General features: G+C 34.3%; 1 protein-coding gene across 4 annotated transcripts in view; it reads left to right on the top strand.

The window, feature by feature from the left end:
* The window catches only part of LOC142976394 (uncharacterized), a 292,040-nt gene that overhangs the window by 74,108 nt on the left and 202,888 nt on the right, over positions 1-15,044 (top strand). The window contains exon 5 of one of the 4 annotated variants that reach the window (XM_076119716.1): positions 8,952-10,207. The exons of the other annotated variants lie outside the window; for them this stretch is intronic. Coding sequence (XP_075975831.1) covers positions 8,952-10,192 — 1,241 coding nt within the window. The 3' untranslated portion in view covers positions 10,193-10,207. Of the gene's footprint in view, positions 1-8,951; positions 10,208-15,044 lie in introns of those variants that run through there. 4 annotated transcript variants of the gene reach the window in all.

Raw genomic sequence — 15,044 nt, forward strand, 5'->3', positions numbered from 1 at the left:
TCTTATATTTTTTAGTAGTAGTTGTATTTTGTAGGTTGTGAAGATAAGAAAACTTGAAAAGTAACAGTAGTGTGTGATTGTTTAAGTAAGTTTTGCATAATTCGCATAAACGTCGTAACTGATTATTCTTGCGTGTGCTCAAAAACAATTTCCTATAATATTTTTTTACGTATACATATATTATATTATAGGAATATTTATTTTGCTGGTAAATTTATTTGAAAGCTTTAAAGTCTACTTTTCCTAGTATAATATTGAATAAGAGAATAATTATTTATTTACTTAAAACAGAGATATTTTGTCGAAAAACTATGTTGGTAAAACGGGCTAAATAATGTAGGACAAAAAATTTTAGGGTGCTTTTATTAGAATAAAACCTGTGCCATAGGCGGAATTATGAATACGCTATAAAAAATTGTGAGTGCCTAAGGAATGATTTCAGGCAAAAAAAAAACTTTTTGGAAATCCTAGTCATACTCTAGTCATGGACTCTCTTCGAATTTATTTTTGTAGTATATAATACGTAAGTGTAAGCTTAAGATTTAATTTATTTCAATATATTTGTACATTATTTTCGCAAATATAACGTACTGCTCTGTATTTTAATAATTACAAGTTTTCCCTTGATAGTTCATTCGGTGTTCGCTATTACCAAAGTGACTCTCGAATTGATGTTAATATAATATATTTATGATGAAAATATAATGTGACAATTGAATTATAAAATCGGTAATGGTAAAATACATAACCATTCCAAATAAACAAATACTTGCAAATAATGTAAGTATGATGACTTTTATTTATATCCTGAAAGTTACTTGTATTATTATCATATAGAAGAATATATAGAAGGTTACAAACATGCATATTGCACGAGTTATTTCATGTTTCGGTTGCATCAAGTGAATACCACAAACGCTTTGATTGTGGCACCTGCAAAATATTTTCTCTACCAGAAATTGGTTTCAATCTACGTCTACACTACATTGGTCAAGAGTAATATAATAATTCATTTGATTTTTTCTCCAGTGTCGCAGCTTAGAACAAGCAGAGGTACACTAATGTTACTAGTCGGAGGTTACCGGTTCTCGAAGGAAAAGACCAATGGGTACAAAACAAGATGGCAGTGCTCCGTCCGCTCCAGGACGAAATGTAAAGCGTTCATGACCACTGTCAACGGTCTAGTTGTCAAAAGTAGTTTTGAACATAATCATTCTAAGAAACAAGAATGGTAACTTTACTTGAAACACTGCTTCGGCGGTCTGCGTTCTGTGGTCGAGTTCTTCGATTAGACTTCGTAGTTGAACGTGCGTTCACGCCGCTTTTCTGGATGTGATATTCTAGAACACCGCATTCATTATTATGAACGTGGATCTCGAAGCTCTGAAGGTCTAGTTCGTAAAGCACTATAAAAATGATCTTAATGATTTCAAAAATCTGCCATGTATTCTTTTTAGAAAAATGGCCTTAATAGAGTTATTGCATGTATTTGACCTATATTTTAAAATGTGATAGTTAAATTTTGATGGTGTAATATTAGGAGTTTTTATTAAGGTTATTGCCCTGAATTTGTTGTATTTGATGACAGTATTTTTGTACTGTACTGAACGAATTTAGTAATAGGGTGAAGTCCAAGATAATTATTAAATTATACTGAGTCATTTAAATGATAAAATTTGGTGAGGTTTACAAGTTGCGGTTATAGTATATTTAAAACTGTTTTATATACCTATTTAAATAAATATATTTTTTATAATTTACAAGTTAGTAATAAAACTTAAAGTACACAATACGTATAGTTTTATTTCATCAGCAATTTTCATTCCTACATTGCTATCACTCTTGTTGTATCGTAGCTTTTTTACATTCCAATTACATGCCTAATGCCCATAGCATGACACTTTACACTTTAAAACAATTTTTTATATATTTTTTTGTAAATACCTTATGTTAATGTAGTAAAGAAAAATGCTTTGACTATTTTCAGTGACAGAGATCGTTTCAAGCCGAGGTACTGTGATGTTAGAAGCTGCTGGGTACCGTTTCTCCCAGCAGAAGAATATTTTCGCTACGACGGGAAAAGTGCGTTGGCAATGTTCTATCCGGTCTCGGACAAAATGCACAGCTTTTATAACAACATTTGAAAAGCAAGTCATAAGGTGCAATCTGAGACATAATCATTTTGTAGATGGCAGCATTCTTGTATAATAATATTCGAGGATATATCTGGGTTTTATTTTGTAGTGCTAGTCCCTTGGTTAGATCCTTATTCTTTTTTATCGTTGCAGTATTGAATAAAGGAGATTTTTAGAATAACCGTGTTAAGCTCTGTACTGTTATGTGCCCAGATTGGTGATATATTGGTTGGAGGGAAAAAAAGTCTTGTGATTTTTCAAACTTACTATTAAACCCGAAATACTCTTGAAAAAGCTCAAGAATATTTATATGAACTATTTATTTTTTCTTTCAGTGATAGAAATGGTTACGAACCGAGGTACGCAGATGCTACTGGCAGATGGACATCGTTTCTCCAGATCCTACGTGAACGGAAAAAAGACAAGGTGGCAATGTTCTACCAGAACTCGGACCCGATGCTCAGCATTCATGATCACTTTAGGAGGAATTATACTTAGAAGCAGTTTGGTTCACAACCACTTGGACTGATATAGGTTTATTTTTATAGAATTGTTACTATTAATAATACTAAAAAAGGGCAGGGCTCCTTAAGAATAAATACTAATCATAGTTATTGCGTCGTTTCATTTTTACTCCTGTAAAAAACATTTTGTTACTTATACACATACAAATATGTTATATATTCCATGTACTTTACGGTTTCTGAGGTACATTTAGCGGTAGTTTATCTATTAAAAAGCATTTAAACTCATATAAAAAAACGCTATTGAAACGCTAAATGTACCTACCCAGATACCAGGGGTTACGGTGGGTCGACCTTTTACGGCGACCTGATTGGTTTCCCTGACGAAAAAAAAGGGGTTAGTTCGTTAAACGAAAAGAAAGAAAAAGTGATTTTAAAAATTGGATGAATAGTCGCTGAAAACTTTTCACTTACTTTTCCAGTTCAGTTCATACGATCTAGAAGAGGTGGTGAAATGTTGCTGGCAGGCGGCCGTCACTTCAGTAGAGCTGGTTCCTCAGGCGGTAGGAGTAGATGGCAGTGTACTACCAAGACACGAACCAGGTGCAAAGCTTTTATCACGACGTATAATCAAGAAATTCTTAAACTTAACTTAGAACATAACCACATTTGAAATAAAATTGTTTATTTTGATTCCTCTTGTTTTATTTCTTCACTCAGTCTATATTTTCCTAATGGCTTTGGTTGTGGGGAGCGGATAAAGTTGTTTTTGTTTTTTTTTGCATTTATGACTTCTGGCTATGACTTTTTATTTGACATAACATATATAATATATAATATATAATATATTTATTTCACAAAAACGTACAACTTTTAACAAATCAAAAACAATTGGGCAAACTTTAAACACAAAGCAATTGGAACACTGATACCCATGGTAAGATCTAACTTGTGTTATGGGTATCAGGTCACAGCAAGTAAATTAGTTACAGTAATGATGTTAAACAATATTATATTTTGCTGTAGCCAATACATTATAATTCATTCATATATTATGTACCTCTATAAAACTAATCATGCAATGCTAAGAGTGTGACTGTGTGTGGGTGTGTGGTGTGTGCATAATATATATGCAAGTGTGTGTTTGTGTGTGTGTGTTTGTGTTCGTGCTTGTGTATAAATGTTTGTGTATGAGTGTGTCAACATGTGGTATGTTTGTAATTGTTACCGTTATTACAGAATACTTATTTTAGTAGATCTTCAGTTTCCTCGTAATTTTTGTGCATGAGCCAATCAGATACTTTTTTCTTGCACTCCGATCTGAGGAGTGTATAAATGTTACAGTATCTATTAACGGTATTATACAAATGGATACTAAGCACACCATAATGTCTAGCTGCTAGTGAAGTTTTAAATTTTTTGTTCTGACATATCTTATAAGAGCGACGTGCGTTAGTAAAGTTTGGGTTGTAGACCAGTGTGGCATGTTTTTTGATGACTGTTTCCAGCACGAACAGTCGCCTAACTGACAGCAATTTACAATCATCATATAACTGTGAGGTAGAGTACCTAAAGTGCTTGAAGGTCATTACTTTTAGAACAGCCCTCTGTGCACGTTCCAAAGGCAAGAGGTGAGTCTTAGCTGCTCCACCCCAAACAACAATACAATAAGTTATAATCGATTGGGCTAATGAGAAATAGACTGTCTTCAATGTTTCAATGTCAGCAGAGTGACGGAGCTTTTTAAAAATGTAAATAATTTTGCGAACTCGGGATTTAAGGTTGGTTAAGTGACATTTCCAGTTTAGTAGGTGATCTATATAGACACCTAGGTATTTTACTTGGTTAGTTCTATTTAAAGTCATACAGTTACATGGGGTTATAGTATTTAAAACGCAGACGTGTGCTTTGATGTGGTAAGTATTCATTGGGGGCTGGGTTAATTTCGAATTAGAGAATGTTAGGTAAGTAGTTTTGTCAATATTTAATGTTAAAAGATTCTTATTTAGCCATTTCATTACACAACTGAGAGACAGTTCAGCACAGTTGTACACATCACGCCAGTTTCTGCCACGGATGAGCAAGGCAGTATCATCTGCGTATGTGATTATACTACAATTAGGAAGGGCAAGTTTACACAGTGAATTTATGTAGAGCAAGAAGAGCGTAGGGCCAAGCACTGAGCCCTGTGGTACACCAAAATCTAGAGCCGCACAGTCACTAATATTAGTAACGGGTTCGGTTTTTCTTTTTATGTAGAATATTTAAAAAAATGCTTATTTAGACTGTAGTAATGAAGTGAATTCTTTCCTACGTATATAATTATGTGTATATAATGTATCTATATAAGTATGTATTTAGATGTATATAAGTACGTTTATCAGTTATTTGGTTACCATAGTACAAGCTCTACTTAGTTTGGAATCAAATGACCGTGAGTTGTCCTATAATATTTATTTATTTATTTTATATAATTATGGTAGTGCGGAGCAATCTCTCATTACGCACTCCATTCCTATAGTTGTGCACTGTGCTTTCGTTTTATTTCAGTCATAATGTTCAAAAACGCGAAGGGGACTACATCGGTGATTGTAGGAGAGTTTAAATTTACCAAGTCTGGTCGCTGCAAACGTACCATCAGGTGGCAGTGTACTACTAAGACCAGGACCAGGTGTAGAGCGTTCGTCAAAACGCGCGACAATTTAGTGCTGGATCTAAATCTCAGGCATAACCATGAATGATTTACTAGTCTCATATTGTATCTTTAAATTGTCTAGTAATTGCATTGCTTCATAGTAAGGAGAGTATATTGAATTGACAAGAGATAAAGTACCTACTGATTTTTTCATGTTTGTTACAATTTGTTAATAAATAGACATAGCTACTTTAAGAAACATATTATGTCAGATTATCTCAAATTCTCATTTCCTTAATAGATTTATTTTGGAACAACCCAAGACACTAGTTGCTATTCCTAAGGTTATTTGACTTATTGGGTACTTCACTTACTGTTTATTAAATGTCAAAATCATCTGTTAGTATAGAAATACGGTGTTGTGACGTCACAGTTATATATTTTCGTTGTTATAAAGTCGCAAATAAAATGTTTCAGTCTGTAATAATTACAATTTCAACATTATTTTCAAAAAAATGTCGGGATTACACAGCCTGATCTTTTTAGATAAACATTTTACGAGTACAAGATTAATAGTTTTCGTTAACCCAGTTAACTAACCAATTGTTTGTTGTTAGTTCGGTCATGTTACCTCATGTGTTGTTTTTCCAGGGGGTTCATATCATGGAACGCCTTCATTCAGTACGACACGGTCTGGCAACCCTGTCATTATTCTGGACGGGTACCGCTTCAACCGTGCCGTCAACCATAAGACAGGTCCGAAGACGCGATGGATCTGCACTCAGAAGCAAATAGGATGTCGAGCAACTCTCATTACTATAGACAATGTTATTGTACAGCGTAGGAACGAACATAACCACTAATTGTAAACAACTACATAAAAGTCATTTTAACGCTTTCTGGTAGCTAATCGTAGTCCATTGAAAAGATACATTTTGGGTTGCATTTTATGGAGGATCCTTTTCCCAAGATTGCGGCTGAGGGACAAGTGTAGCGACATGCGACACCACAAAACTCGAACATAAGCTTCTATTAACTCCTTCCTACACATTAGAATATAATTGCGTTACCTGAAAGCGCAAAATTAAGGTCTAAAATCTGTTATATTTCAATGGGCTATCAGAACTGGTCTAGGCTTAGTTTTAGTGTTTATTTAGGGTTTAATGTTATTATATTATCGTCATAATGTTATATAGATATGTACTATTAAGTAGTTTCATTAAATAAGAAAATCACAATATCTTACTCTCCTATTTACTATGTACCTGAATCTCAATTTCGTTTTTTATTTCATTGTATATTAATAACTTATTACTATTATATTTTAGAAAATGAAATATTCCATATTAAGTTAAAAATAATATGTCCGCCTCCAAATCTATATTATTGTTTTATTTTACTTTCATCACACAACGTTACCGAGTTTGAACCGTGGATTATAAACAGCAGACTTTTTGACTTACAAAAGTATAATAGTCGCTTTATTGCCACTATAATTTCATTGGACACTTAAATAAACATGTAAAAAACAACCATTTAAGTACGTAAGTTTGTGGAATGCAACAGCGTGGCGGACCAACGAGCGCGAACAAAAATATTGACAACAACACTCCAGGAAGCCTGCAGCAACTTGAAAAAGCTACTGAAGTTCTGGGAGGAACTAGGATGGCTGGAGTGAGGGTGAATCAACGCAACAATGAGAGAGGGTAGATACACGCACAAAGGCCCATTTAAGAGGCTAAGTGCGGAAAAAGCCCAGGAAACCTAACCTAACCTAAGTACGTAAGTTTCACATTAGAACATGTTAATTTGGGAAAGGGCACATATTCTACGTATTATAAACTAGCGGCTCGGCCGTACTTCGTCCGTACGTACAAACTTTGGCCGGACAATTACGAATATATATAAAAAAACAATTTGCTGTAATTGTTCAAGTTTATGTACGTACATAACTTTCGAAGATTCATTTTTATTTACATATTTTACAAAAAATAACTACTTAATACGTTTTCAGGGCCTCTCTTCGACATGACGAAGTCTGGTAACCCGGTGATAATGATCGGTCCGTACCGCTACAACCGAGCGAGGATGAACAAGGGGCCGAGAGTGAGATGGACCTGCACTTACACGCCAAAGGGATGCCGCTCCACCATCATAACTATAGACAATGTTATCGTCCAACATAGAAACGAACATAATCATTAATAAATTTAACCTATTAATGTCCCACTGCTGGGCAAGGGTCTCCTCCCGTAATGAGGGAGGGGTAAGGCCTTGAGTCCACCACGCTGGCCAAGTGCGGGTTGGGGACTTTGCATGCCCTCAATAAATGTTTTTAAACAAATTTTTAGGCATGCAAGGTTTCCTCACGATGTTTTCCTTCACCGTTGGAGCATGTGATAATTATTTCTAACACACAAATAACTTTTAAATGTCATTGGTGTGTTGCCTCGGGTTCGAACCTGCGACCACTGGCGTGGGAGGTGTCAACTTATACCACTCGGCAATCATTAGCATTTGTAATTTAGTTGCAATAAAAAAGTCGGTCCCGGCTGTTTTCAATTAAGGTAACAGTCGTTAAGCTACGTCAAAGGCCTTCGGGCGGCTTGAACAACTTTGACACTAGGTTGACCACTAACCATACGATAAGAAGAAAACGAATTGATATTTAAGTATAGATTACAGAGAATTTGTAGGTATTATACTATAGGTATATATAAGAGTAGGAGAAATCTTTTCGAGCTTTATGAGGAAAGGAATCACAATAGAAGTGAACATTTTGAAGAATATGTGTAAAATTAAGACGGTGATAAACATTTTCCTTTAACGTAAGTAGGGGAAGTGTCAAACGTGTAGTGCAACCTGTTAGTGTTGAAATCAAGGTCTAATTCCTTCTTCATCCTGATAGGAGAGCAAAAGTACTATTAGAATATGTTTCTCAATAGCAGCTCGGAATGTGAAAACGTGCCCGTTAAATGGCAATAGGCCCGCGTCCTTTTACATGGGTCTGGACTAACATTGTTAATAAAGAATTGTGGTAACATTTTGCATGGTTTGATATTTAGCAATAAAAAGCATGGAGTTATTTTTTTTTTCATTTCTATTATAATGTAATTTTTCAACATTGGCCAGCATTCTTACATTTGACAGATTGTGTTTATGTAGTTGCGATACGAATCGTACTTTGATTCCAAGATTTCCAATTCTGCTGCCTTACCTTGGGGTATAACTTTCTTTCTTTTCTAACTAAGAATTGCTCTTGTGTCGCGGGGACTTTTACAAACATACAAACAACGGACACAAAGCACAACCAGACCCGAAACAATTATTTGTGGATCGCACAAATAATTGTCCCGTGTGGGAATCGAACCCACGACCTCCCGTTGCAGTGGTATCGGCGTGGCGACCTAAACCACTGCGCCACAGAGGCAGTAAAATAACTGATTGTTGATATTATTTAAGAATCGTAAAGTTCGCAGAAAGAAATCATATGAGGTAAGGTAAAGCCCTATTACGGAGGTAGTCAAAATCGGCTCCTATTACGTACTTATTTCTAGAACATATTTCAAGTTTTAGGGTTCCGTAAATAACTAAAAAGTTTTTTTTGGGATTGTTACACGATATGCAAGTAGTTTTGATAAAAGCAAAAGCGATAAAAACTTATAAATGTAAATAATTTTATTTAAATTTAATTTTATTTAATCTACTTTTTTATAGGCAATATGGACAGAAAGAAACGCAAGTGTTATACCAATGCGCAAGTGGCTGAAGCACTTTCATCAATTCGACAAGGTTTGAGTATTTACCAAGCTTCGAAACAATATAATGTACCAGAGACCACGTTACGGAGTAAGAGAGATGAGCTATACGAGAATGAACATTGTGGTAAACAACCAGTACTTAACCTAAACGAAGAGAGACAAATCGTTGATTGGGTCCATTACCTTGATAAATGTGGCTTTCCAGTGACAAAACATCAATTATTACACACTGTCTCCAAGTTAGTTGAAAACCTACAGCGCCCTAATCCGTTTAAAGATGGAGTTCCGGGGAAAAAATGGTTTTCACGTTTTATGCTGCGACATCCAACAGTGTCAAAATGTGTGTTACAAAATCTTCCAACAAATAGAAACCAAGTTACGGATGTTGCATTGCGTTCGTGGTTTAGTCGAGTAGGATCATATTTTAAAGACAACGATTTGCTACCAGTTCTTCAAGACCCAAAACGTATATTCAACTGTGATGAAACTGGGTTTTTTCTTTGTCCAAAAGACAAGCAAGTTTTAGTAAAAAAGGATAGTAAACGAGTATACAATCGTGTTGCAAACGACGAAAAAGAATGCTTGACCGTATTAGTCAATGTGTCAGCAGATGGTAATGTAGCTCCGCCAATGGTACTCTTCCCGTACGAGAGGCTACCAAACAATATCAAGTCAACGGTTCCTTCTGGGTGGGGACTTGGTAACACAGAATCGGGCTGGATGAATATGGAGTCATTTTACGAATATGTTGCAAATGTGTTTTATCCATGGCTTAGACAACAAGAAATTACACTGCCCGTTGCGTTATTTTTAGATGGCCATACATCACATATATCTCTGCCTTTAACCACTTTCTGCAAGGAAAAAGGAATCGTGCTAGTTGCTTTGCTCCCAAGTTCAACGCACGTCTTGCAGCCTCTTGACGTCGCTGTTTTCAGGCCCGTTAAGGAGACTTGGAGGGATATTGTGAGGGAATTCAGAGAAAAACATAAAGAAGCGAAGCTCAAGCGCACAGACTTTCCTAGAGAAGTGGAAAAATGCTTTGACAGAAGCCTCAAGCCTGAAACAATAATAAGCGGATTCAAATGCTGCGGTCTTTACCCGTTTGATGAAAAAAATATAGATTATGATAATCTATTGTCAAAAGTGCAAAAACGCAATACCTCCGTATTAGGGGAAATCGACCCGGCTATGTAAATACTTTTGTAAAATAAGAATTGGCTTAAAAAAAACATAGACTCAACAGCAATACAAAATAGAGAGACTAATTTTGACGTCTGGCACTTATGACCATACTTACAAATGCTTATTTTTGTTTCTTAGTTTCAAATATTGCGAAAACCCTCCGTAATAGGGCACTTTACCTTATATACAAGGTCCAGAGAACGAGTTAATACTATTTTTTTAATAATTTTGGTGGCTGCTATGAAATAATTAAGTGGTATTGTGTTACTGCGTTACTTTATTCACTTTTATATCGTATTTTTTTTCAGTATTTACTATTTTAAATACTATTTTAATCTCATTAGTTTTGAATTTGTATCATCGGAGTACTGCTTGTAACAAAAATAATATGCCAGAAACACATTTAGAGTGAAAATATATATTTTTTTAAACATAAAAATGCCTTTTATTCTCACAAAATTGAGGCATAATATCTCTGCATACAAAAATACTTTTAAAATCAATAAAAAATTGCGGTTATTTGTTTCAGAGCCTATATTTGGAACAACAAGAAGTGGGAACCCCGTGATAATAATAGGTAGATATAGGTACAACTGTACCAAGTCGGCGAAGGGTCCGCAAATGAGGTGGATCTGTAGTCGGACGGCGCGAGGTTGCAAGTCGACTATAATCACTGTTGACAATGTTATTGTTAAATATAAAGGAGATCATGATCACTAAAATTACGCAACCATGCGCAGTTCGACCAACAAATTGAATTTTGGGTAGTCAAAGTGTAAAATAATTATAGACTTTCTGATTGATATGACTGTTTCACTACATAGTATTAAGTAAAGTCGCTTCTCGCGTCAGTTCCTATGTCTGTCTGTAAGTTTGTATGCTTAGATCTTTAAAACTACGCCACAGATTTTGATGCGAGTTTATTAGGTATAATGGGAAACTTAAGGTGGCGGACGGGCGAAGTTGCTAGTAAAAGCTAGTATATAATATTTTAATAAGATGCAGCTTCAACTCAATGAAGAAGACTAGAAGACGTAGGCGGAGTAAAACAATCTCACATTGTTATACATTACGGAAGTAAATCTAATCTATACTAGCACCAAATTGCTAGTATCGTGTCTAAGATTACGGAATGTCACAATTCCGTTCCCGATTTATCGGCATTAAGTTCGAGAGTAAACCTCCTGGTTATATTAGTAAGCGGACCCCGGACTCCAGTCTTGGATGCAACTGGAAAATCGCTAGGATGATGATGACTTATTAAATTAAGTATATATAAATTAAGTAGCCAATTTAGTATGGTATATGGGGGTGGTGGTTTATGGTAGTAGTCAATTTAGTAGGTAACTAGTCTCAATTTACAGTAAAAACATGATTTTTCAGTAAAAACAAAATTTTGTCATAAATATGTATAATTAATTAATGAGACCGTGTCTTATTTATACAGGAAAGCCGATGACTCCCGCACAAAAGCAACGTAGGTACAGGGAAAAACTCAAGTTAAACAATCCTGAAAAGTATAAAGAAATAACTCAAAAGAATTTGGAAAGAATCAAAAGTAAATATGTGAAAGTTTCCAAACTAACAGAAAGTCAAAAAGCTTTAAGAAGAAGGAATTGGAGAAGACTGAAGAGAAATCAGAGACAAAAATGATATAAGTATAGATGAAAAGCAAAAAAAAAAATCACGAAAGTCATATTTACAAAATTACTATAATTTGAAGAAGAGAGTAAAGAAGCAGGCCAGCAAATTAGAAAAACAAAAGAAACAAATAGCGGCTCTCAAAAATAAGGTATAAAGACAAAAAATCCTTTTACAATGCCAAAAATCTGTCGATCCAAAAGCTTACGAGGAAGAGGTATTTCTGAAACAATGATATCACCTGAATCAAAAGTAAATTCAAACTCAGTTCTCGATTTTGTGACTGTAATTCAACAGACTGATTATGTTATTAATAAATGATGAAAAGCCATTCTTATATAGACAAATTAATTACCAGGCTTAGAACAGTAACTCATACTCATCACACAAATATTTGTTTCTGGTGGGATTCGAACCCACACGCAGCGATGCAGTTATTGCGGCGAGGTGCCGCCTTTAGTTACTGCGTCATAAGTGCAGTGAAACCATACATTTCCACACACACCTTGAATTTTTATTAATTTTATTTCCAGCGATCATATTTAGTACAACGACAAGCGGGAACCCTGTCATAATAATAGGTGACAATCGCTATAACTACACTAAAGAGAACAAGGGTCGGCACAGGCGGTGGACATGCAGTAAGAGGTCTAGTGGGTGTAAAGCAACTATCTTTTCTATAGACGATGTAGTTATTAGACATAAAGATGAACATAATCATCTTTAAAATAAATAAATAAATATCATTGGACAACTCACACACGGTCATTTGATTCTAAACTAAGCAGAGTTTGTACTATGGTAATCAAATAACTGATAAACATACTTATATACTTCTAAATACTAAGTTGTATAGATAAATTGACAATAAGGCTCAGAACTCTTGTTCATCAGACAAAGATTTGTCCCGGATGGGATTCATGACTCAATAACAACTAGAATTTTAAAACCAATTTTAAAATTATTTATTTAAGATTATTTTGAAGTTTCATTAGCATTCAGTAAATAGCTACAGCATCGTATTAGGTTAGAACCTGTAAAGATAGTTGTAAGGATTATAAATAATATAAAAGATTAATAAATAAATACGTTTTGGGAAGTGCTCAAAGATATTTTTGTATAATACTCATTATCGTGTCAGAGACTGCATGAGTCTGTTATAATTAATATTGATACAAATAAAGCAAGTTACTACATGACACGAAATGTTTCATTTACGATTCACAAATAAAACAACTGTTTTTACAACTATCGGATGACTGAATAAACTGAGTATATGTATAACTTTTTATTTTATTTTCAGATGTCATATTTAGTACAACGAAAAAAGGGAACCCTGTTTTAATATTGGGGTGCAATCGATACAATTTAATTAATCGCACTAGTGGGCCCGTGAAGCGTTGGGTTTGCAGCAGAAGAATGTCGGGATGCAAGTCTACCGTTGTCACCGTTAACAATGACATTATTAGACATCACGCTGTACATAATCATTAGTTATTAATTAATAACGGTTTAATATTATATAAGGTCGGGGGAAAAGTCTTTTCGCATTATAGTATGTATGAACTTGTAATAAAATCTTTTCTGTACACAAAAAAGCTCGACATTTGGGTACCGGACGAGCTCTCAAAGAAACCTAATGAACCGTGTACTCGTTTGTGATTCTTGAAGCCAAAGAGATTTTATTTCAAGTTCATACATACTACAATGCGAAAATACTTTTTCCCCGACCTAATATTGAGTAATTAGCTCTTTTAATAAAAAAAAATAATAATTTGGATCCATTGGGGTCGAAACGTAGGGAACTTAAAAGTTATCGTTGTAGTAGTACAATGCTATTGTTTGCAGTACATCCTACGATTAATTTACAAAATACTAATAATTAGTATGAAGTACATGTACTTCATTATACTAATTGTATTTTATAAATTAATAGTTTTTTTATATTCATAATATCGTAAATATGAAAGTTTTGATGTTTTGATGGCTGTATGGTACTCGATCACGTTAAAATTATTACTGTGTTGTGATTATCGACTCGTGATTTTTTACATATGTACATGTAAAAATGCAATTATGTAATTCTGGGTCAAAAAACACATAAAACACCGTATATTTTTATATTAGTAAAATATTATAATAATTATTGTTATTAGTAAAATTGGCATAGTATTCTGCTTTTTGGTGTTTGTCATCTGCTTTTTCTGTCTTAGCGCTACTTAAGTATGTTTTTAATGTTAATAATTATTTGTAAATCTGATTCCTAATACAATAAATAATAATAAAAAAATGTGAAATTTTACTGTTCCATTGAAGAGCGTTCTTTTCTCTCATTAAAAAAAGTTGTTGTGTTGTTGTGTGCCGTAAAACAAAAATCTATAAGAATTAAGAATGTAAATAAAGGCTATTTTTATGTTTTTCCACAGTTCCCATTTTTGGTACTTCGCGAAATGGAAATCCTGTAATAATAATGGGCCGATACCGTTACAACAAAATTGCTTCGTACAAGGGACCAAAACTTCGATGGATATGCAGCAGTACCTCAAAGGGATGTCGAGCGGCTATTGTGACTATCGACGATGTTATAGTCACATATAAGAATGAACACAATCATTGAAATGCTAAATATTTTGTACTAGTTTTAAGTAGGAGTAAGTAGGTATATGGCATTTAATATAGACAGATGATTATGGAATATAGATTATTATAAGATGACTGTATATGACAACTAATTTGCTATGTATCTTATACTTAATATTATAAAGCTGAAGAGTTTGTTTGTTTGTTTGTTTGAACGCTCTAATCTCAGGAACTACTGGTGCAAATTGAAAAATTCTTAGTGTTAGATAGATTATTTATTGAGGAAGGATATAGGCTATATATCATCACGCTACGACCAATAGGAGCAGAGAACCAGTAATAAAAATTACAAAAATGGGGAAAGTTATTTTTATTTATTTATTTTATTTACCCACGACTCTTATGTGACGCAAGCGAAGTTGCGCGGGTTAGCTAGTTTTAAAATAAAATGATGTAGTACAGTAATTTTTTTGTTTTTCTAGCTGGTCCCGTTTTCGGCACTTCACGAAATGGAAATCCTGTTATAATATATGGAGGATACCGTTACAACAAAATATCTTCATCCAAGGGACCGAGATTTCGATGGATATGCAGTAGAGTCTCGAAAGGATGTCGAGCGACTATTGTGACTATCGACGATGTT

This window comes from Anticarsia gemmatalis, chromosome 11, assembly GCF_050436995.1.
Source record: "Anticarsia gemmatalis isolate Benzon Research Colony breed Stoneville strain chromosome 11, ilAntGemm2 primary, whole genome shotgun sequence".
In the NCBI taxonomy this organism is placed as follows: Eukaryota; Metazoa; Arthropoda; class Insecta; order Lepidoptera; family Erebidae; genus Anticarsia; species Anticarsia gemmatalis.